The sequence below is a fragment of the Hyperolius riggenbachi genome, chromosome 2 (assembly GCF_040937935.1).
Source record: "Hyperolius riggenbachi isolate aHypRig1 chromosome 2, aHypRig1.pri, whole genome shotgun sequence".
In the NCBI taxonomy this organism is placed as follows: domain Eukaryota; kingdom Metazoa; phylum Chordata; class Amphibia; order Anura; family Hyperoliidae; genus Hyperolius; species Hyperolius riggenbachi.
Genome location: NC_090647.1, coordinates 39,853,957 through 39,876,200, shown reverse-complemented (window position 1 = coordinate 39,876,200; position 22,244 = coordinate 39,853,957). Strand labels below are relative to the sequence as shown.

The 22,244-nt window shown below is 48.4% G+C and overlaps 1 protein-coding gene across 2 annotated transcripts in view; it reads right to left on the bottom strand.

The window, feature by feature from the left end:
• The window catches only part of LOC137545450 (ornithine decarboxylase-like), an 83,327-nt gene that overhangs the window by 21,493 nt on the left and 39,590 nt on the right, over window positions 1–22,244 (bottom strand). For both annotated transcript variants that reach the window (XM_068266673.1, XM_068266674.1), the window contains 2 exons: window positions 13,037–13,209; window positions 841–975 (listed from right to left, as the gene is read on the bottom strand). In XM_068266673.1, the coding sequence (XP_068122774.1) occupies window positions 841–975; window positions 13,037–13,209 (308 nt within the window). The remainder of the gene's footprint in view (window positions 1–840; window positions 976–13,036; window positions 13,210–22,244) is intronic.

Sequence of the window (22,244 nt, the reverse complement as noted above, 5' to 3'; positions counted from 1 at the left end):
TTTCCTGATGGGCCCAAGAGCTGGCTGCTGACCATCCCCCAATCACCTCCCAACTTAACAGACTTTGCAGAGTCCCTGGGGAGCAACAGTTAAGATGGGGAGGGACACATTAGGGGCCCCTACAGTCTCTGGGGCCCTGGGGCAATTGCCCACTTTTTCCTATGGTAGCTCCGACCCTGGAGCGGAGTGTAAATGAGAGAATACTCACCTAGGTCTCGGAATTCCACTGACGAGATCTCCGCTCAATCAGGGGCACCTCTAGCTACGCCTACTGAATACTGAGGGCACTTCTGGCTACCCAATACTAAGGGGCACCTGTAGCTACCTATGACGGGCAAGGGAGGTGAGTGAGAAGTGACAGCTGAGACAGCCAGCACACTTGCTGTGCAGTTCGGCGGGGGAGATTTGTTGATTCATGGAGGGTGAAGTCTAGGTGCCAGGACATCTGTGCCTATAGGCTCCTGAGATGTAAATTTGGGCCTGCACTCAGATGTATTCTTTAACTTCTAAGCAGCCATGAAGGAGTAATCTCAAGTACAGTAACTTGGGGCAGGGATGCTGCAGCCAGCTATACCAGGCTAATATAGCAGAGCCAATTCCGCACCCTGATCAGGTAATTATCAAGCGTCCCCTTGGCCAGTCTGCATTAGGCTGTGTTAGGCACACTGGCAGGCTGGGGAGGCACAAAAGAATGTGGCGCTGCAGTGCACGTAAAAAAATAAAAATGACTGGAAAACAGTTAAAGCAGAATTTCACTTTACATTCCAATCCGTCTGATGAAATTTCTCTTTTCTATTCTAGCACTAGAAGAGGAAAGTAAAGTAAGTAAATGAGACTTACCTCACTCCAGTTACTGAAACATTTAAGCTCTTGGCCACTCTCAAAAGGTGCTCACAGTTCTCCAAAGGGGCTCCGAACTTCCTGCTGAGACAGGAAAAGGATCCAGCGTCATCCGTCTTGATGCGAAGAATCATCCTGTATAAACAAAATATGAACGAGTCTGTGATTTACAACTGAAAGGCCACTCCTGTCCTGTGGCTGGACATATACATATATATATATATATATATATATATATATATATATATATATATATATATATATATATATATATATATATATATAACCCATAAGCATAAGTTTTTCCTGTGCTTCCCAGGGGTGTGAACTAGGGTGTGGCATCTGCTCAGGGGTGGAGTTTACAGGGGCCTGTAGGTTCTTGAGCTATAAGTCTAGTTCTTCCAATGTACAATCACCCACCATAATTCAAACACTATGCCTCCAATTGTTCTTTTAATATAAATATGGACATCTTTAAATGGACACTTGAGGCTAGAAAAAAAAAAGAGTTTTACTCACCTGGGGCTTCCACCAGCCCCCTGCAGCTGTCCCGTGCCCACGCAGTCTCGCTCGCATCCTCCTGGCCCCGCCGGCAGCTACTTCCGGTTTCGGCGACAGGCTTGGGAACGCGAGTGATTCTTCACGTTCCTGGCCGCAATAGCGCCCTCTATACTGCTATTGCGGTCAGGAACGCGAGGAATCACTCGCGTTCCCAGGCCTGTCGGCACCTGTCGCCAAAAACGGGAGTAGCTGCCGGCGGGGGACAGGAGGATCGGAGGGACACGGCGAGGGCACTGGACAGCTGCAGGGGGCTGGTAGAAGCCCCAGGTGAGTAAAACTCATTTTTTTTCCTAGCCTTAAGTGACCCTTTAAGCTTCAAAATACTTTATGGAAGAATGGCATCCTGAAGTGAGAGGAATAAGGAATACAGAGGCTGCCATCTTCATTCCCTTATAAACTATGCCAGTTGCCGGGCTGTCATGCTGAGCTTTTGGCTATAGTTGTCTTTGAGTCACACAACTGCAACAAGCATGTAGCCAGAGGAGTCACACCAGAGACACAGCATCGGAACTGCATGCTCATTCTGGGCCAGTGACTTATAGTATAAGAGGTGGAGCCAGGGCCGGATTTACAGCTCAGGAGCCTATAGGCACAGAAGTTCTGCCGCCCTAAACTCCGCCCCTCAGCTGAAGTCACACCCCAAATCACACCCCCTTTTCGTAAAATGAACTTAAACCCAATAAAAAAATGAGTTTCATTTACCTGGAGCTTTTACCAGCCCCCTGCAGCCATCCTTTGCCCTTGACATCACTCCCAGATCCTCTTCTCCCCCGCCGCCAGCAAGTTTCGTTTTTGCCAACTCGGAATCATATCATTGCACGCATTACCACAGTTACAGGACGCTACAGTGGGTGTCAACACGTATCTTTGTACGCATTGCCACCCGCTGTAGCATCCTGTAACCGCGGTAATGCTTGAAATGATACACGTGGTGGCCCGCTGATTCGAGACGGCAAACCGAAACTAGCTGGCGGCGGGGGACCAGAGGATCCGGGAGTGACGTCAAGGGCAAAGGATGGCTGCAGAAGGCTGGTAAAAGCCCTAGGTAAGTGAAACTTATTTATTGGGTTTAGGTTCACTTTAAGAAATAAAACCACACATGGTAATGCAGATATCCCTAAAGACAAGCAGAGAATACCAACGACATGCAAATAATACAAATCACAAGGAAATGAGATTAATATAACGCAAAAATTGTGATGTATAGTTTCTATTAATAAAGCCTAAAGCTATGTACCTACGTCATGATTTTCCCAATGACTAGCAATTTTTTGAGCACCGAGCAGTCATTTCTGCGCTATCGCGATGTGGATACAGTCACACGACTATGCAACTGTTGCTTAGCATCGCGCCGCAATAACGACCATCATGGCTGATCGGATCTTTAAGATCCCCGACGACTCCCGCGCAAAGTAACGTGATCGATTACAGTCTTGTCGCGCAGACACGTAACGTCGCTTGACATTGTGCATACTCGCCAGCAGGAGGAGGCTTCGCCTAATGACCATCGTCAAAGGATGTTGCTGGGCCCGACGGGTGGTGAGTACGGAGCTCAACTCCTGTGCCCCCCTCAAGCAGCCCCTGGCCTATACAAAATCCTCCCCCCAGGCAGACTGTGGCCTGCGCAATAACCATTCTAAACCCACCCCTCACCACATAGAGCATGTCTTTTTAACACTAAAGGTCCGTTTCCAGTAGGGACGAATCTGTTCCAAATCCACAGCGTTTCCCCACATGCGAGTCGGATGAGGAAACGCTGCCCATTCAGTCTGTAACGTTCTGAGCAGGTGCTGTTGACCCTGTCACCAGTGGTTGGCGTGGGCTCTCCCAAGGCGTGGAGTCTATGTGGCTACGGGTCTTCACCAGAGCACCCCGCAAGGGTTGATGGGCCGCTACCCCTAGTGGGCAACGGACTACTTTGCTGCCTGGTAGCCACAGGTCACGACCCTCAGGATTGCCCCACTGGAGACGAAGGAGAACAGTTAACGCTGCGTTGTGGAGGAGAGATATCAAAGTACAGAATCAGCAGGCGGAAGAATGGTCAGGCAATCCGGGTTCAGGGCAGGCAGAGTTCAATCATAAACGGTAGATCAGGCAGAGGTCGAGGCAGGCGGAGTACAATCAGGAACGAGCAAACAGGCAGAAGGTCGGGGCAGGCGGCAGTCAGGCAGAAACAGGAACAGGCTAAGGTCGGCAACAAGAAGGCAATCAGGTAGTAGCTGACAGAGCACACGGTACACTGCTGGCAAGCTGTACGAACAGACAGCACTAACCTGCAGGGCAGACTGGCTTATATAGGGCTTTTTGGCGCCAATTGATGACGCTGCGCATGCGTACTAACGTCCGCATTAACCTCCTGCGCATGCGTACTTTTAGCAGGAACAACTTGCCGCGCACGCGTACAACAGTCAGCAACTATCTGCCGCGCATGCGTACATGCGGACAAATGACTGCGTACACCCGCGCAGGCGCGTTGCCCGCAGGAACCAAACCAGGAAGTGGCCAATACCCCGAACGGCGTGATGCCATGTGACAGGCAAACATGTCGGCTACGTGTGTGCGCATTTGCGTGAGACGGACCCCGGAGCCGACGAAGAGGACGGGCATACTGGACGAGATGACAGGCAGGCTGGTGAGTATGACATTGCCCCCTCCCCAGGGGCATCCTCCGGATGCCACCTGGAGCTGGCTTTGTAGGGTATTGTTTATGAAAAAGCTTAATTAACCTGGAAGCATGAACGTTAGCTGCTGGCTCCCATGAATTCTCCTCAATACCAAAGCCTCTCCATTTAATGAGATAATAAAGTACATTTCTACTCTTCTTGGAGTCTAATATTCTTTCTATTTCAAATTCTTCAGAACCATCCACCAAGATGGGGGGAGGTGGAGCAGTAGATCGACTTTTAAAAGGATCAGACACAACTGGCTTTAGACAGGAAACGTGGAAGACTGGATGTGTCTTCATGGAGTCTGGCAGTTTTAATTTGTAAGCCACAGGATTGATCTGTCTCTCAACAGGGAATGGTCCAATGAATTTAGGACCCAATTTCCTGGATGGACACCTCAATTTGAGATTGGTAGTAGAGAGCCATACCAGATCACCTGTCTGAAAGTTGGGTGCAGCAGTTCTCTTTCTATCAGCTTTCGTCTTAATTCTGAGTTGTGCTTGTTTAAGATTTTTCTGTAGCTTTTTGAAGTTTTCCGAAATACATGAAAGTCTCTGTTGAACTTCAGGTACCTGAGAATTGTATTTCAACATAGGACACATGGTAGGATGAAATGCATAGTTGGCATAGAACGGTGTTTGATTCGTAGAAGTATGAACACTATTATTATAGGCAAATTCAGCGGTTGCTAACAAAGAAGACCAATCCTCTTGGGATGCAGATGTAAAACATCTTAAATACTGTTCCAGCACTTGGTTTACTCTCTCAGTCTGCCCATTTGACTGGGGGTGATAGCCAGAGGAAAGTGACAAGGTTATCTTGAGCCTGTTGCAGAGTTCTTTCCAGAATTTTGAAGTGAATTGAACCCCCCTATCAGAGACAATATCGGAAGGAAGTCCATGGAGTCTCACAATTTGATTGAGAAAAACTTCAGCAGTAGTAGCAGCATTGGGTAGCCCCTTTAAAGGGACAAAGTGTGCCATCTTTGTAAATCGGTCAACGACCACGAAAATTGTAGTGAACTCGTTGGAAGGAGGTAGATCTGTAACAAAGTCCATTGATATCATATCCCATGGGCGGGAGGGTATGGGCAAGGAGGTAAGTAAACCCCATGGTCGACGGTGGACATGCTTGGACCGAGCACAGACGTTACATGACGATACATATTTCTTACAATCTTGGTGGAGTTCAGGCCAGAAGAAGTTACGCTGTATTAGTTCCTGTGTCTTGGCAATTCCAAAATGACCGGCCAGCAAACTATCATGACCTAACTGCAAAACAGATGTGCGAAGATCAGCAGGTACGTATACTTTATCATTCTGAAAGAACATGCCATCTTGAGGTTGCAATCGATTCGTTATGTCTTTTGGTAAGGATCTCGAGGATTGCTGTATCCGAGTAAGAAGATCAGGTTGGAGTAGTAAGAAATTTTTGGAGGACAAAATGGTATCTGGAACAGGATTAACAGGAGACTCCTCAGGGAACATTCGAGATAGTGCATCAGGTTTAACATTCTTACTACCTGGTCTGTAGGTGACATGGAAGTCAAAACGGGAGAAGAATAGGGCCCAGCGGGCTTGTCTGGGTCGTAATCGTTTGGCAGTCTTGAGATATTCCAGATTCTTGTGATCTGTAAAGACAAGAATTGAATGTTGTGCTCCTTCCAGCAAGTATCTCCATTCCTCGAAGGATGCTTTAATAGCCAGTAACTCTCGGTCTGCAATGTCATAGTTCTTTTCAGAGGGGTTCAGTTTCCGAGAAAAGAAGGCAACAGGATGTAATAAATTCTTAGGACCAAAACGTTGGGACAACACAGCCCCTACTGCCGTTTCGGAAGCATCTACTTCTAGGACGAAGGGCTGTGTAGGGTTGGCATGTTTAAGCACAGGAGCTGTGGTAAACAATTGTTTGAGTCTCTCAAAGGCGGTCTGAGCTTCAGGAGTCCATTGGAACCTTTGGTGTGCTTTGGTTAGCTGAGTAATGGGTGCCACAATGGCTGAAAAGTTCATTATAAATCTTCTATAAAAGTTTGCAAACCCAATAAAGCGTTGAACACCTTTCTTATCCGTGGGAGTTGGCCAGTCTAGAATGGCCGAAACTTTTTGTGAGTCCATCTTGATGCCTGCAGGAGAGATCTGTAGACCGAGGAACTGAATGTCTTCCCGTTCGAACTCACATTTCTCTAGTTTTGCATATAAGTTGTGCACACGGAGGCGAGCTAACACCTTTTTAACATGGACTTGATGTTCAGCCAGAGAAGAAGAAAAGATGAGAATATCGTCCAGATACACTGCCATAAACACATCTATGAAGTCACGGAAGATGTCGTTGACAAAGTGTTGGAAGGTGGCAGGAGCGTTACAAAGGCCGAAGGGCATTACTAAGTATTCATAGTGTCCATAGCGGGATCTGAAGGCAGTCTTCCATTCATCTCCATCGCGAATGCGGATGAGATTATACGCACCCCTAAGGTCGAGTTTAGTGAAGACCTTAGCAGTACGCAACTTCTGGAACAGATCGGGAACTAAGGGAAGTGGATACCGGTTTTTCACAGTCACTCGGTTTAACTCACGGTAATCCACACAGGGTCGAAGAGAACCGTCCTTCTTCTCAACGAAAAATATCCCAGCCCCGGTGGGAGAGGTAGAGGGGCGGATGAAGCCCTTTGTTAGGTTTTCCTCAATGTACTGTTTCAACACTGCTGACTCAGGTTCGGAGAGGGGGAATACCCTTCCAAAAGGAATTTCAGCCCCTGGATGCAGCTCAATTGGACAATCATATATTCTGTGTGGAGGCAGGGCATCAGCGGCCTTCTTGTCAAAGACATCTCGGAACTCTTGGTAGAGAGGTGGGAGCAAGGCTTCTAACTCGGGTGTGAGACAGAGAAGTTGTCCAACTTGAGGGAGGCAGAACTGTTGGCAGTATTTGGATTGGAAGTTAACTTCACCTGATCTCCAATTAATTGATGGGTTGTGAGATTGTAGCCATGGAATCCCCAGGATGATAGGAAATAGCGGAGATGGAATTAGGTCAAAGGTGAGAAATTCCTGATGATCCTCAGAGGTAGTGACAAGGATGGGATAAGTCTCTTGTGTGATGGGACCTGATTCCAAAGGAGACCCATCTGCTAACTGTAGAGGGAATGGACTGGACTTCTGACGAACTGGAAGCTGAAGCTGATGGGCCAGACGATCATCAATAAAACAGGAACACGCTCCAGAGTCTATGATGGCTCTAATTCTGGTTATTCCTCCTGGCCCCTGTAACGACAGAGACAATGGAACATGAGCGGACGAGGACTGATGAGTGACAAGAACTGAAGAGGGTTCAGAGTTAAGCTTACCAGAAGGCCTTACTGGACAATTATTGCGAAAATGTCCTGGAGCGCCACAGTACATGCAGAGGTTGGCCTGGCGGCGATGCTGACGTTCCTCAGAGGATAGTGAAGTTCTGGCCAAACCCAACTGCATAGGTTCAGGAGCCTCTAGGGTATTAGATGCAGGTGGACTTGAGCTAGGTGCTGGTACAGGAGAAGAAGGAAGATTCCATGCAGTCCTGGTGTTGCCAGATCTCTCTAGCCTTCTTTCTCTTAGCCTTCTATCAATCTGGGTGGAGAGCTGTATAAGTTCTTTCAAGGTAGCAGGAATGCCCACCCGGGCCAGCTCATCTTTGAGTTGATCTGACAGTCCCAGTCGAAACTGAAATTTCAATGCAGCATCATTCCATTGAGTGTCCCCACTCGAACGGCGAAAGTCAGAAATGTACTCCTCTACAGGCCTACGACCCTGCCGAAGATTCTGAAGGGCTGACTCGGCTGAGGCGGTGCGAGCAGGGTCATCATAGAGTTCAGCAAGAGCTTCGAAGAAGGAAGTGACTGAAGATAGAGCAGCATGGTCTTGTTCTCTGAGCTGCAGGGCCCAAGCCTGCGGCTCTCCCTGGAGTAAGGAGATGATGGTGCCCACTTTAGCTTGCTCGCTGGCATAGGTTCTTGGCTGTAGGGAGAATAACAGGAGGCAGGCGCCTTTAAAGTTTCTGAATTTGCTGCGATCTCCTGTAAATCGGTCTGGAAGAGGAACTTTTGGCTCGGGTGGTGGAGCGGAAACAGTTACATTGGTTGCAGGAACTGCAGTAGCTGGGTTAGGTATGGCTTGAATCTGTGACTGTAGTTGAACGTAACTGTTCTGTATCTGTTGTACTGAAAGACTGAGCTCAGACACCATCTTGCAAAGAGCATCGATATCGGACGGACCTCCAGTAGCGTTCATGATGGCTGTCTGTTTCTGTAACGTTCTGAGCAGGTGCTGTTGACCCTGTCACCAGTGGTTGGCGTGGGCTCTCCCAAGGCGTGGAGTCTATGTGGCTACGGGTCTTCACCAGAGCACCCCGCAAGGGTTGATGGGCCGCTACCCCTAGTGGGCAACGGACTACTTTGCTGCCTGGTAGCCACAGGTCACGACCCTCAGGATTGCCCCACTGGAGACGAAGGAGAACAGTTAACGCTGCGTTGTGGAGGAGAGATATCAAAGTACAGAATCAGCAGGCGGAAGAATGGTCAGGCAATCCGGGTTCAGGGCAGGCAGAGTTCAATCATAAACGGTAGATCAGGCAGAGGTCGAGGCAGGCGGAGTACAATCAGGAACGAGCAAACAGGCAGAAGGTCGGGGCAGGCGGCAGTCAGGCAGAAACAGGAACAGGCTAAGGTCGGCAACAAGAAGGCAATCAGGTAGTAGCTGACAGAGCACACGGTACACTGCTGGCAAGCTGTACGAACAGACAGCACTAACCTGCAGGGCAGACTGGCTTATATAGGGCTTTTTGGCGCCAATTGATGACGCTGCGCATGCGTACTAACGTCCGCATTAACCTCCTGCGCATGCGTACTTTTAGCAGGAACAACTTGCCGCGCACGCGTACAACAGTCAGCAACTATCTGCCGCGCATGCGTACATGCGGACAAATGACTGCGTACACCCGCGCAGGCGCGTTGCCCGCAGGAACCAAACCAGGAAGTGGCCAATACCCCGAACGGCGTGATGCCATGTGACAGGCAAACATGTCGGCTACGTGTGTGCGCATTTGCGCGAGACGGACCCCGGAGCCGACGAAGAGGACGGGCATACTGGACGAGATGACAGGCAGGCTGGTGAGTATGACACAGTCAGTGGGTTTCCCCTCCAAATCACATGCCATTGCGATTTTGGATAGCATGCTGCATTTTCCTGCAGCATGCTTCCTAATCCCTATAGCCATTGCACAACAACTGCACAGGTGTTGTGTCCCATTCTGAAACACATGTGGAAATGGGCCCTACATACACACAGTACACATTGTGTACATACACACATGATACACAAAGACACAGAACACATGGTACACACACATACACACACACAGTACACACAGACACAGAACTCATGGTACACACACACGGTACACACAGACACACAACACATGGTACACACACACACAGTACACACAGACACACAACACATGGTACACACACACACAGTACACACAGACACAGAACTCATGGTACACACAGACACAGAACTCATGGTACACACACACGGTACACACAGACACACAACACATGGTACACACACACACGGTACACACAGACACACAACACATGGATGGTACACACACACGGTGCACACAGACACAGAACACATGGGACACACAGACACAGAACACATTGCGCGCGCGCACACACACACACACACACACACACACACACACACACACACACACACACACACACTGTACATACGAACACAGTACACATTGTACACACACTGTACACATACATCCCCTGTACACAGTACACACACACCCACTGTATTCACACAAACACACACACAAACCAGACACAGTACACACACACCATACACACTGTACACACAACACCCTCCTACTCCCCCCTCCCCACCGGATATTCAGGCAGCAAGCTAAAAAGTCATTACCACAGGCAGCTTTGACATGTCGTTTTCCACAGCTGTCACTGCACTGCCTGAGTGCCACAGCAAGGTCTTACTCTCCACTCCAGGGGGGACCACCACCAGGGCACACACACCACTGTCTGTCACACACGTGTGCAGAGTCCAGCTTCAAGACCCAAATAGTATATACAGAGGGCGGGGCGGAGTTGTAACTATATAGACAGACAGTGCAGGGCTATCTCCTGAGTCCTACCTACAGGGATGGTTCCTCTGCCCCCTCCCCGCTGTCACTTCAAAACACATGCTGATCGGCTGGCTGCCTTAATGGACAAGAGAGGCTGGGCGGGGCAAAGCTTCTTCCTACCTGTGCTGCACGAGTTGAGTTGTCCTCCTCTCTGTCCCCTTCCATCACACCGGCGCAGGCAGGCTAATTTCGCCAATCCGGATCATGCACCCGCCACGGGCCGCCCACGTGGTTTATCAGTCAGAGCGAGCAGCAGAGACAGACAATCACGCCGCCAGCCGCCGTCTATGCACGCAGCAGCTGCTGTCAAGTTGCAGCGCTGCATGCAGGCATGAATACGGCGGCTGGTGGGCGAGGAGAGCGGCACCGGCACTAAGGACTGAGCGAGTCTGTATATGTGTCACTAGCCGCTCGCCCCTCACTGTAATTAGGCCGCTGAAACGTGATACAAAGAGGAGGCGGCGGCGCTGGCATGTTGCTTTTTCTGGGTGGCTTCCCATCTTAAAGGGACTTGATTTAAACCCGCCCCTTGGCCAATCAGGCGCCTGTAGGCACGTGCCTAGTGTGCCTTATGGTAAATCCGGCCCTGGGTGGAGCATCAGCACAGAGGCAACTGGCATCATTTATAAAGGAGTGAAAATGGCAGACTCAATATTCCCAGAGCCGACTCTACCATGAAGCTGATTGAATCAAATAATTCAACAGACTGTAGGGGGCAGCATCAGCTCTACACTCACTTTGATGTTTTTCAGTCTCTCCATCTGCTCTGCTGCTTCTGCCTGACTCATGGTGCGCAGAGCTTGCCTGCTGTGAGTCTGCTGTGCTGGCACACCCCTTAAATAAATATGCACTGCTCTCTGCTAACTACTCTTCCTTGCCGTGTGCCATTCTGCCCTCTGGTTTCCCTGCAGCTTATTGCTTTGCATGTATGACTGAGGAAGTGCGTGTGTGTGCATGTATGCGTGTTGCCCCAGCAACCTAGTCGTCTGCATCACACCAGCCACCTACCTACACAGCCGCACTCAGCTGTTCACTATCAGCACCCATTCACTCACCTATCAGCATCCAGTCCGAATCAGGTAAAAAGCCACCTAAATTGCCTAAATATTATATTAATATATATATCAGTATTTTCCTGGGCTTGCCTCCGATGCCTAAGCTTACCGCCCCTCCCCCGGCGATCCCCCACCTTCTCCGCCACCTAACCTTGATCCCCCCTTCCCGACTAACCATAGAACTGGTCTGAAACTCTGACATAACATCCAATAAAAATGTGTTTTCCTACTTTTTATCACAGTTATCATATTTGCTTTTGTGCCCACGTAATATTGTCGCGTACATCAAAAAAGGGTGTCGGGAAAAAAGGGCGCGGGGTGTAAACGATAAGTGGTAATTAGAGATGTCGCGAACCTCCGATTTTAGGTTCGCGAACCTCCACAAAAGGTTCGGTTCGCGAAAAAGTTCGCTGGGGAGGCGAACTTTGAAAATTTTAAAAAATTCTACCGGCTGCAAAAATGATAGAAAACATGTTTCAAGAGCTCTCATACCTGGAGGCACACCTGATTGAGTGAAATACACATCACTGCTGGAGGACCCGCCCTCCCTCCCTCCCTCCTCCAAGCAAGGTCCTTATACCATTTGACTCAGTTGTCTGCCTACACTAATTAGTTATGGGACAGCTGCTACACACTCTGCTAGGGAGATTTTAATTAGCCTCTTGTGGGTCCCCTCCGCCCTTCTACCTATTTCAAAAACCAGTTTACATCATACCATGGCTGGGAATCGAACCCAGATCTCACTGTGTGGTGGGCAAGTCACCCTAACCACTGTACCACTACAGTAGTAACTGAAGCTGGCCTAAAATTTACCATTTATGCTCAATGCAATAGACTGCAATGCAGTTGCCTGGCAGTCCAGCTGATCTTTGTGACTGCAATAGTGGCTGAATCACACCCTGAAACAAGCATGCAGCTAATCCAGTCTGACTTCAGTCAGAGCACCTGATCTGCATGCTTGTTCAGGGGCTGTGGCTAAAAGTATTAGAGACACAGGATCAGCAGGCGATTCAGGCAACTGGTATTATTTTAAAAGGAAAAATCCATATCCTTCTCCGTTTAGGTTCCCTTTAAGGATTTGTAGCATAAAAGCCAACTCACATTGGCTGGGATTTGAACGCGGATCTCGCTGTGTGGTGGACAAGCACCCTAGCCACTGTACCACAACAGTAGTAACTGAAGCTGGCCTAAAATTTCAGACCACTTTAAAACCCCCATTCCTGACACCTAACCTTAAAACCCAGCTATTTCTAGCCACAGTTTGCCTAACAGGAAGCCCCCTGCACCTGGCGAACAAATTTCCACCTATAAATTATATTTGTATGGATGCCTATGGCGGAACCTTCACTTCTGCAGTGCCTCCGTTGCCAAAGTCAGAGCCGGGACGAGGTCCCTCAGTACCCAAGGCAGAGACACCAAAGTGCGCCCCTCCTTTCCTCCCACCCCAGCCATCACACACTGATTGTTATTAGACTAAGAGGTGCCGCAGGGCCCCCAACACCGTAATCTCTAGTTGTTATCTGGCTTGCAGTCATTGCCATGTATCCCCTTTTCTTATTTCTCTGTGCTTCAAACATGTGCTTCAAACATAGTAGGGGAATGGTAGCTGAGTAAGTTGTGTGCCACCTCCTACACTGTGCCCTGAGGCTGGAGCCTCTCTCACCTCTGCCTCGGCCCGGCCCTGGCCAAAGTCTCCTGTTTCCGGCTGGAGCACTGCACATCTTCACTTACTCGGCATTGGGGTGATTTTCTGCCACTTTTTCCAGCTCGCTCTCGCAGTCAAAGGTCATTCTGGTCACTCCATGTGCGGCCGCGTGTCGGATGTGAGAGACCTGCTTGCAGGTGTTGGCGTAGATGATGTCGGCAGCTGGTATTCCCATTCCCAGGATCATGTTTATCTCAGCCTGGAGGTGAGAGAACACCTTGATTTAAAGCATGATTCAATATGGCCTGTTTACAGTTTTCATTTTGAGGTATATGTAAAGTTGAGCCGAAATTTTCGTAATTTCGCATTACTAAAATTACGCACGCGAAATTTGCGATTACGATGCGAAATTACGGTAGCGTAATTGCCATTAAAATCGTAATTGAAAATACCGTAAGCGTAATTTTCAACGCGTAATTTCGCGTTTCGTTCATGCCGTAATTTCGCATTAAACGCTACCATAATTTCGCGTTAAACCGTAACGCTCCGTATAATATAAAAAAGCCGCCGACTTTAAGGGTTAATAGCAAAGCCCCCTTAAATGCTAAGAGCCTCAAATTTGGAGAATATATTAAGGAGATCAGGAGGAATAAGAGGAAATTTTTTTTTTTCAAAAAGACCTTATAGTTTTTGAGAAAATCGATGTTAAAGTTTCAAAGGAAAAATGTAAACATTTAAAAACCCGACGACTTTAACGGTTAATAGCAAAGACTGCTTAAAGTTTAGAAACACCAAATTCCCAGGGTATATTAAGGGGATCAGTGGGAATAAGAGGAAAATTTTTTTTTCAAAAAGACCTTATAGATTTTGAGAAAATCGATTTTTAAGTTTCAAGGGCGAAAATGTCTTTTAAATGCAGAAAATGTCAGTTTTTTTTGCACAGGTAACAATAGTGTATTATTTTCATAGATTCCCCCAAGTGAGAAGAGTTTTACTTACTTCGTTCTGAGTGTGGGAAATATAAAAAAAAAACGACGTGGGGTCCCCCTCCCAGACCTCTTTAACCCCTTGTCCCCCATGCAGGCTGGGATAGCCAGAATGCGGAGCACCGGCCGCGTGGGGCTCCGCACCCTGACTATACCAGCCCGCATGGTCCATGGATTGGGGGGTCTCGGAAGGGGAGGGGCAGCCAAGCTTTCCCCTCCCCCTCCGAGCCCTTGTCCAATCCAAGGACAAGGGGCTCTTCTCCACCTCCGATGGGCGGTGGAGGTGGAGGCCGCGATTTCCTGGGGGGGGTTCATGGTGGAATCTGGGAGTCCCCTTTACAAAGGGGTCCCCCAGATGCCCACCCCCCCTCCCAGGAGAAATGAGTATAGAGTTACTTGTACCCCTTACCCATTTCCTTTAAGAGTTAAAAGTAAATAAACACACAAACACTTAGAAAAAGTATTTTAATTGAACAAAAAACATAACCACGAAAAAAGTCCTTTAATATTCTTAATTAACCATTAATACTTACCTGTCCCTTTAAATAAATGATCCCTCGAAATAGCCTCGGAAATGTTCTATCAGTTACAATGTAACAAAGTTATTACAATGTAACAACTTTGTTACATTGTAACTACGCCGCACCCGACGTCACTCGCCGCCCAGCCGCCGCATACGCGTCTGCGCTGCACAGACCCGACAGAGCTCTGAGCTATATAGCTCAGAGCTCTCTAAGCATCTTTGTATTTGGGCTCCAAGGAGCCCCATTGGTCCTTAGCAGACCAATGGGGTTCCTTCAAATCAGAAGGAACCCCATTGGTCTGCTAAGGACCAATGGGGCTCCTTGGAGCCCAAATACAAAGATGCTTTAGAGAGCTCTGAGCTATATAGCTCAGAGCTCTGTCGGGTCCGTGCAGCGCAGACGCGTATGCGGCGGCGGCGAGTGACGTCGGGAGCGGCGTAGTTACAATGTAACAAAGTTGTTACATTGTAATAACTTTGTTACATTGTAACTGATAGAACATTTCCGAGGCTATTTCGAGGGATCATTTATTTAAAGGGACAGGTAAGTATTAATGGTTAATTAAGAATATTAAAGGACTTTTTTCGTGGTTATGTTTTTTGTTCAATTAAAATACTTTTTCTAAGTGTTTGTGTGTTTATTTACTTTTAACTCTTAAAGGAAATGGGTAAGGGGTACAAGTACCTCTATACTCATTTCTCCTGGGAGGGGGGGTGGGCATCTGGGGGACCCCTTTTTAAAGGGGACTCCCAGATTCCACCATGACCCCCCCCCCCCCCCCCCCGGAAATCGCGGCCTCCACCTCCACCGCCCATCGGAGGTGGAGAAGAGCCCCTTGTCCTTGGATTGGACAAGGGCTCGGAGGGGGAGGGGGAAGCTTGGCTGCCCCTCCCCTTCCGAGACCCCCCAATCCATGGACCATGCGGGCTGGTATAGTCAGGGTGCGGAGCCCCACGCGGCCGGTGCTCCGCATTCTGGCTATCCCAGCCTGCATGGGGGACAAGGGGTTAAAGAGGTCTGGGAGGGGGGACCCCACGTCGTTTTTTTTTTATATTTCCCACACTCAGAACAAAGTAAGTAAAACTCTTCCCACTTGGGGGAATCTATGAAAATAATACACTATTGTTACCTGTGCAAAAAAACCTGACATTTTCCGCATTTAAAAGACATTTTCGCCCTTGAAACTTAAAAATCGATTTTCTCAAAAACTATAAGGTCTTTTTAAAAAAAAAATGTTTCCTCTTATTTCTTCTGATCTCCTTAATATATTCTCTAAATTTGAGGCTCTTAGCATTTAAGGGGGCTTTGCTATTAACCCTTAAAGTCGGCGGCTACCTAACATTGATCCATGCGTCAACTTTTCCGCTTCGGGAGCATGGCCATACGTATTAATTTTGTAATACCCGTTGCAATGCGAAAATTACGCTTACGCGAAATTTCGCGAAATCCTTCTTCATTACGATTATGTACTTACGGCCATAAATGTAATTACACTAATTACGCGAAATTTCACGAAATCGTAATTACGCCATTACGCTCATCTCTAGGTATATGCATATTTGAATGTGATCAGCATATTGTAGATAACCTTACGAATGCATGCATTACCTTATCCTGATAATGCCTCATCAATATAATATCTTAAAAAAAACCAACAACACTAAGTTGGCAATATTTTTGCATGGAACAGTCCTCCTCAGTATTAACATTTAGTACTGTATGTATGTGCACAGATCCGCCACCGGGGGCAGCTGAGGAAGCACTCCTGTATGAGACCTGTGATAAATGTGTAACTATAGCCAAAACAGGCTATGCAGCTACTATGAGGCCCAGTTCACACTTGCGTTTTGATGAAATACTTACCGGTGGCACGGGTCCGTTCCGGGCCGTTCTGAGAAGATCTGTTCGCCATCAGGAGGCAATCAGGAACCGGTCAGGTCACGTTCAGTTTTCATCCGGATCTTCTTTCGTTCTTCATGCGTCCTGGATCCGTTTCCGTTTTCAAAGAGGGGCCTGGAAGGTCTGGAAAAGCGCTGGAGTCCTTCTTGGGGAGAGCCTGCCGTGCGGACATCATCCTCCTCGTCCCGCGGGGCCCTGCATCTGGATGGTCGGGTCCTTCCGTCCTCCGCTGTGTTCTGGGGTGGCTGTGGAGAGGCTGGGGTTTGTCCGCCGCTGGGTACATCCACATGGCCGCCTGCACCATAGAGAACCCCACATGAAGTGGGGTAGGACGTCCGGCTTACATCTGGAAGTGTGTTATGCACTTTCGTTTCCCATCAGTTCCTGTTGTGCTGGATTTCTTGTCTGGATCCGGTCCAGCGGCGGTGGACGGAGGACCGGTCCGGAAAATTGGAGCAGGTTGGAAAGTTCTGGACCGCAGACCGCATCCGGATCCGGAGGAACGGATGAGTGCGCACGGGTCCATTGATTTACAATTGACCCTTAATCGTCCGTTCTGTTTGCGGACTTTGCGGTCCAGCTGCGGTCCGCAAAATAACGCAAATGTGAACCGGGCCTATACATAGTTAATTAGCTAGCAGTGGCGTAACAATAGCCCCTGCAAGGGATGCAGGCGCAGGGGGGGCCTTGGAGGGTGAAGCATGGTAGAGGGCCCGCCCAGGGCCATTTTAAGGGGAAGGAGGGAGGCACAGCACAGGATACTGGGAGTACCTATAGCTGGCTAACCTATACTGGGGGCACCTATACCTGGCTATCGATACTGGGGCACCTATATGTTGCTACCTTTACTGGGGGGATCTATTTGAGGCTATGTATACTGGAGGCACCTATACCTGGCTATTAATACTGTAAGTGTGCTTTTCTGTTTTTTCTTTTTTTTAAATATCCCGCCTGAATTTCTGTTTTTGGGGGTGGGGATTGGGGGAAAGGAAGAGGGGCCCATCCATAGTTTCGCAGGGGGGCCAACTGATTTCTAGATAGGCCCCTTTTAGCTAGGTTGCATGATTATTGACACCAGCAAACATAAGCAGTGCTGCTTGGAAATTATTCACCAGTTATTTTGGCATCCAAAATGTTATTTGCGATTCCGAGAAAATATTTGTGAAAATACATTGTGTATTTTCTGCAATGCGCTCAAAATTTCATCTCTGATGTGATAATTCCTGAAAACTGCAAAAAAAATCGTTTTTTGTACAGCAAAATTTCCCAAAAAAAGGCTTTTTTTTCAGCGCAAAAATTTGTGAAAATGCTAAAATTCCCAAACAAAATTATTTTCAATGACTTTATTGCTTGGAAGTTGAATTTTACATTTTTTTCTGTGAAAATGTATGCGAAAAGAATATCTGTATTTTCACTTATCATTGGACATAACATTGGGAAAATATTTTTCAGTAACTTCTATACAGGTACCATGAAACTAATTAGCATACTGCACTGCAGTGTTCAGGGGCTTAACTACAAATTATGCCCCCTCCCCCCCCAGTAATGGAGCTCCCCTAATATTCATTACCTTATCCCCCATATAGCGAACCCCACAGTCTAGGGGCATAAGGGTGGACACAATGATCCCCTCCCTTAAAGAGGAACTCCAACCAAGAATTTAACTTTATCCCAATCAGTAGCTGATACCCCCTTTTACATGAGAAATATATTGGTTTTCACAAACAGACCATCAGGGGGCTCTGCATGACTGATTTTGTGCTGAAACCCCTCTCACAAGAAGCTCTGGGACCGCGGTACTTTTGGCAGTTTGTTACAATGTAACAAGGTTCACAGACAGGAAATAGCTGCTTACAGCTGTCTCTAACGGCCAAAACAGCTAGCAGCAGCTACATAACCTGCCCACAGTAACAATGTCACCATGTGATACATGTCAGAGCAACAAGAAAAGTTCATGAACGCTCTGTACCCCCAAACATCATACTAGTCGGTGCAGGATCAGGTGAGCCAAGCCATAACGGAATAGATGAACAAAAAAAGGATCCGCAGACCAGAGCAGGTTGAAGTAAAAAGGCTAATAAATTTATTCGAAAAATCCACAGACGGTGCAATAAAATCACAGGATCAACTCACGCGTATCGGGCCCATCATCTGCCCTTAATCGTAGTTCAATACGATACATGTCAGAATGTAAATCGGGGAGAGGAAAGATTTACAATGAGCAAACACTGACTAAATCATTTATACATAATTATTGTAAAAGTGAAGCACTTTTTTTATTACATTATTTTCACTGGAGTTCCTCTTTACAGGGAATGAGAGGTGGGTTTTAAGAATCTTATTAGGACACAGAGGCTGGTTCTGCATAGAATGACCAGCCTCTGTTACTATACTGTGCCCTCCCCCCCCCCCCCCTCACGCTCTGCTGTCCCCCAGGAAAAAAAACGCAGTGCTAGCAACATGCAGCTTGTCGCTAGCAGGCTGTCTACATCCAGGCTGTCATTTACCGCCACTGCACCACCTCCTCTATAGCGCCGCTCCCCGCCTGCGTCCTTTCCCTCCCCACCTCCGTAAGCTGATTGGAGGGAAGGGATGCCGGCGGGGAGCGGCGCTATAGAGGAGGCGGGGGAGTGGCGCTAAATGACAGCCTGGATGTAGACAGCCTGCTAGCGACAAGCTGCATGTCGCTAGCACTGCATTTTTTTTCTGGGGGACAGCAGAGTGCAGGAAGGGGGGGGGTACAGTATAGTAACAGAGGCTGGTCATTGTATGCAGAACCAGCCTCTGTGTCCTAATAGCATTCTTAAAACCCTCTTTAAAAGTGTGGCCCCTGTAATTATCCCATCCATAATATAATGTAGCCGCGACAATGCTTGCTGGGGTGTGTGGGGTGGGTGTAGACCATTACAGTCCTGTGCCCCCTTGAGGCTGCATGAATTACTACACCAGTTGTTAAAGGGTACCTTAGATGATGGGGGGGGGGGGATGATTTTATACATACCTGTGGCTTCCCTCCAGCCTCCTCCAGGCTTATCGCTCCCTCGCTGTCCTCCTCCGCCTCCTGGATCTTCTGCAATTGGCCCTGAAAAGTCCTCCAGTCGGGGGCCAATTGGCGCAGGATCAGTCCAGCCGCGTATGCTCCCCCATTGCGCTCCTGTGGCCAGGGGGCATTCTGCGCCTGCACAGTAGTGCTCCCGGCGATGGGAGCGTAATGGGGGCATGCAGGTGGCCGGGCCGCGCATGCCCCGTACGCCCTAGACCTGAGAACTTTTTGGGTCCAACTGCAGAAGATCCAGGAGGCAGAGGTGGACAGCGAGGGAGCGATAAGCCTGGAGGGGGCTGGAGGAAGCGGCCCACATGTATAATCCCCCCCTCCTTTGTCTCAGGTTTACTTTAAACCTTTGACAGTGTTTGTTACTGGCTTAGAATGGGGCAGGGCTCATTAGAGATCAGGAACATAAAATTATGGGGCCCCCAAGCAAATCTTTGATTGGACCCCCACAATGTTCACACCTCGCCTCGCTTTTCCCATTAGTGGACCCCAAAGTCTGGGAGCCACATCTGCCACAAGTGTTATGAGAAATGTGGCCATCTTGGCCAAAGCTGGTAATTCGGGCTGGCAACTCGGGTGCTGCCAAAGACGGTAATGATTAAATGTGGCTACAGCAGGGTAGGGTGTAGTGTTGGGCGAACAGTGTTCGCCACTGTTCGGGTTCTGCAGAACATCACCCTGTTCGGGTGATGTTCGAGTTCGGCCGAACACCTGACGGTGCTCGGCCAAACCGTTCGGCCACATGGCCGAACTAAGAGCGCATGGCCGAACGTTCCCCGAACGTTCGGCTAGCGCTGTGATTGGCCGAACGGGTCACGTGGTTCGGGCCCGAACGCGCTCTGATTGGCCGAACGGTCACGTGGTTCGGGTAAATAAATACCCGAACCACGTCATATCTCCGCCATTTGTCTGTGGGTTTAGCTTTGGGTGGGCAGGCAGGGTAGTTCGCTCTCCAGCCACGCTAGCCAGGGTCCCCCCCAGTCATTGTGTGTCGCTGCTGGGAATAGTAGTACACCGCTCGCTCAGCCACACTATATATATAGCATTGTTTACTGCCACTGTGTACCTCGCTCAGCCACGCTATATATAGCATTGTGTTTTCTGACACTCTGTGTACACGGCTTAGCCTGACTATATAGGATTGTGTGTACTGCCACTGTGCACCTCGCTCAGCCACGCTATATATAGCATTGTGTTTACTGCCACTCTGTGTACACGGCTCAGCCAGACTATATAGCATTGTGTGTACTGCCACTGTGTACCTCGCTCAGCCACGCTATATATAGCATTGTGTTTTCTGACACTCTGTGTACACGGCTTAGCCAGACTATATAGCATTGTGTGTACTGCCACTGTGTACCTCGCTCAGCCACGCTATATATAGCATTGTGTTTTCTGACACTCTGTGTACACGGCTTAGCCTGACTATATAGCATTGTGTGTACTGCCACTGTGCACCTCGCTCAGCCACGCTATATATAGCATTGTGTTTACTGCCACTCTGTGTACACGGCTCAGCCAGACTATATAGCATTGTGTGTACTGCCACTGTGTACCTCGCTCAGCCACGCTATATATAGCATTGTGTTTTCTGACACTCTGTGTACACGGCTTAGCCTGACTATATAGGATTGTGTGTACTGCCACTGTGCACCTCGCTCAGCCACGCTATATATAGCATTGTGTTTTCTGACACTCTGTGTACACGGCTTAGCCTGACTATATAGCATTGTGTGTACTGCCACTGTGCACCTCGCTCAGCCACGCTATATATAGCATTGTGTTTACTGCCACTCTGTGTACACCGCTCAGCCAGACTATATACCATTGATTACTGACACTCTGTGTACACCGCTCAGCCAGACTATATACCATTGTTTACTGCCACTCTGTGTACACCGCTCAGCCAGACTATATACCATTGTTTACTGAAACTCTGTGTACACCGCTCAGCCAGACTATATACCATTGTTTACTGCCACTCTGATTCTGCTGGGAACAGTAGTACACCGCTCGCTCAGCCAGACTATATAGCATTGTGTTTACTGCCACTCTGTGTACACCGCTCAGCCAGACTATATACCATTGTTTACTGACACTCTGTGTACACCGCTCAGCCAGACTATATACCATTGTTTACTGACACTCTGTGTACACCGCTCAGCCAGACTATATACCATTGATTACTGACACTCTGTGTACACCGCTCAGCCAGACTATATACCATTGTTTACTGACACTGTGTACACCGCTCAGCCAGACTATATACCATTGATTACTGACACTCTGTGTACACCGCTCAGCCAGACTATATACCATTGTTTACTGACACTCTGTGTACACCGCTCAGCCAGACTATATACCATTGATTACTGACACTCTGTGTACACCGCTCAGCCAGACTATATACCATTGTTTACTGACACTCTGTGTACACCGCTCAGCCAGACTATATACCATTGTTTACTGACACTCTGTGTACACCGCTCAGCCAGACTATATACCATTGATTACTGACACTCTGTGTACACCGCTCAGCCAGACTATATTGCATTGTTTACTGACACTCTGTGTACACGGCTCAGCCAGACTATATAGCATTGTTTACTGACACTCTGTGTACACTGCTCAGCCAGACTATATACCATTGTTTACTGCCACTCTGATTCTGCTGGGAACAGTAGTACACCGCTCGCTCAGCCAGACTATATAGCATTGTGTTTACTGCCACTCTGTGTACACCGCTCAGCCACACTATATAGCATTGCGTACTCTGCCAGTCAGTGTGTATATTGCTGGACTCCACTCACCGTCAACCACTATATGAGCTCAA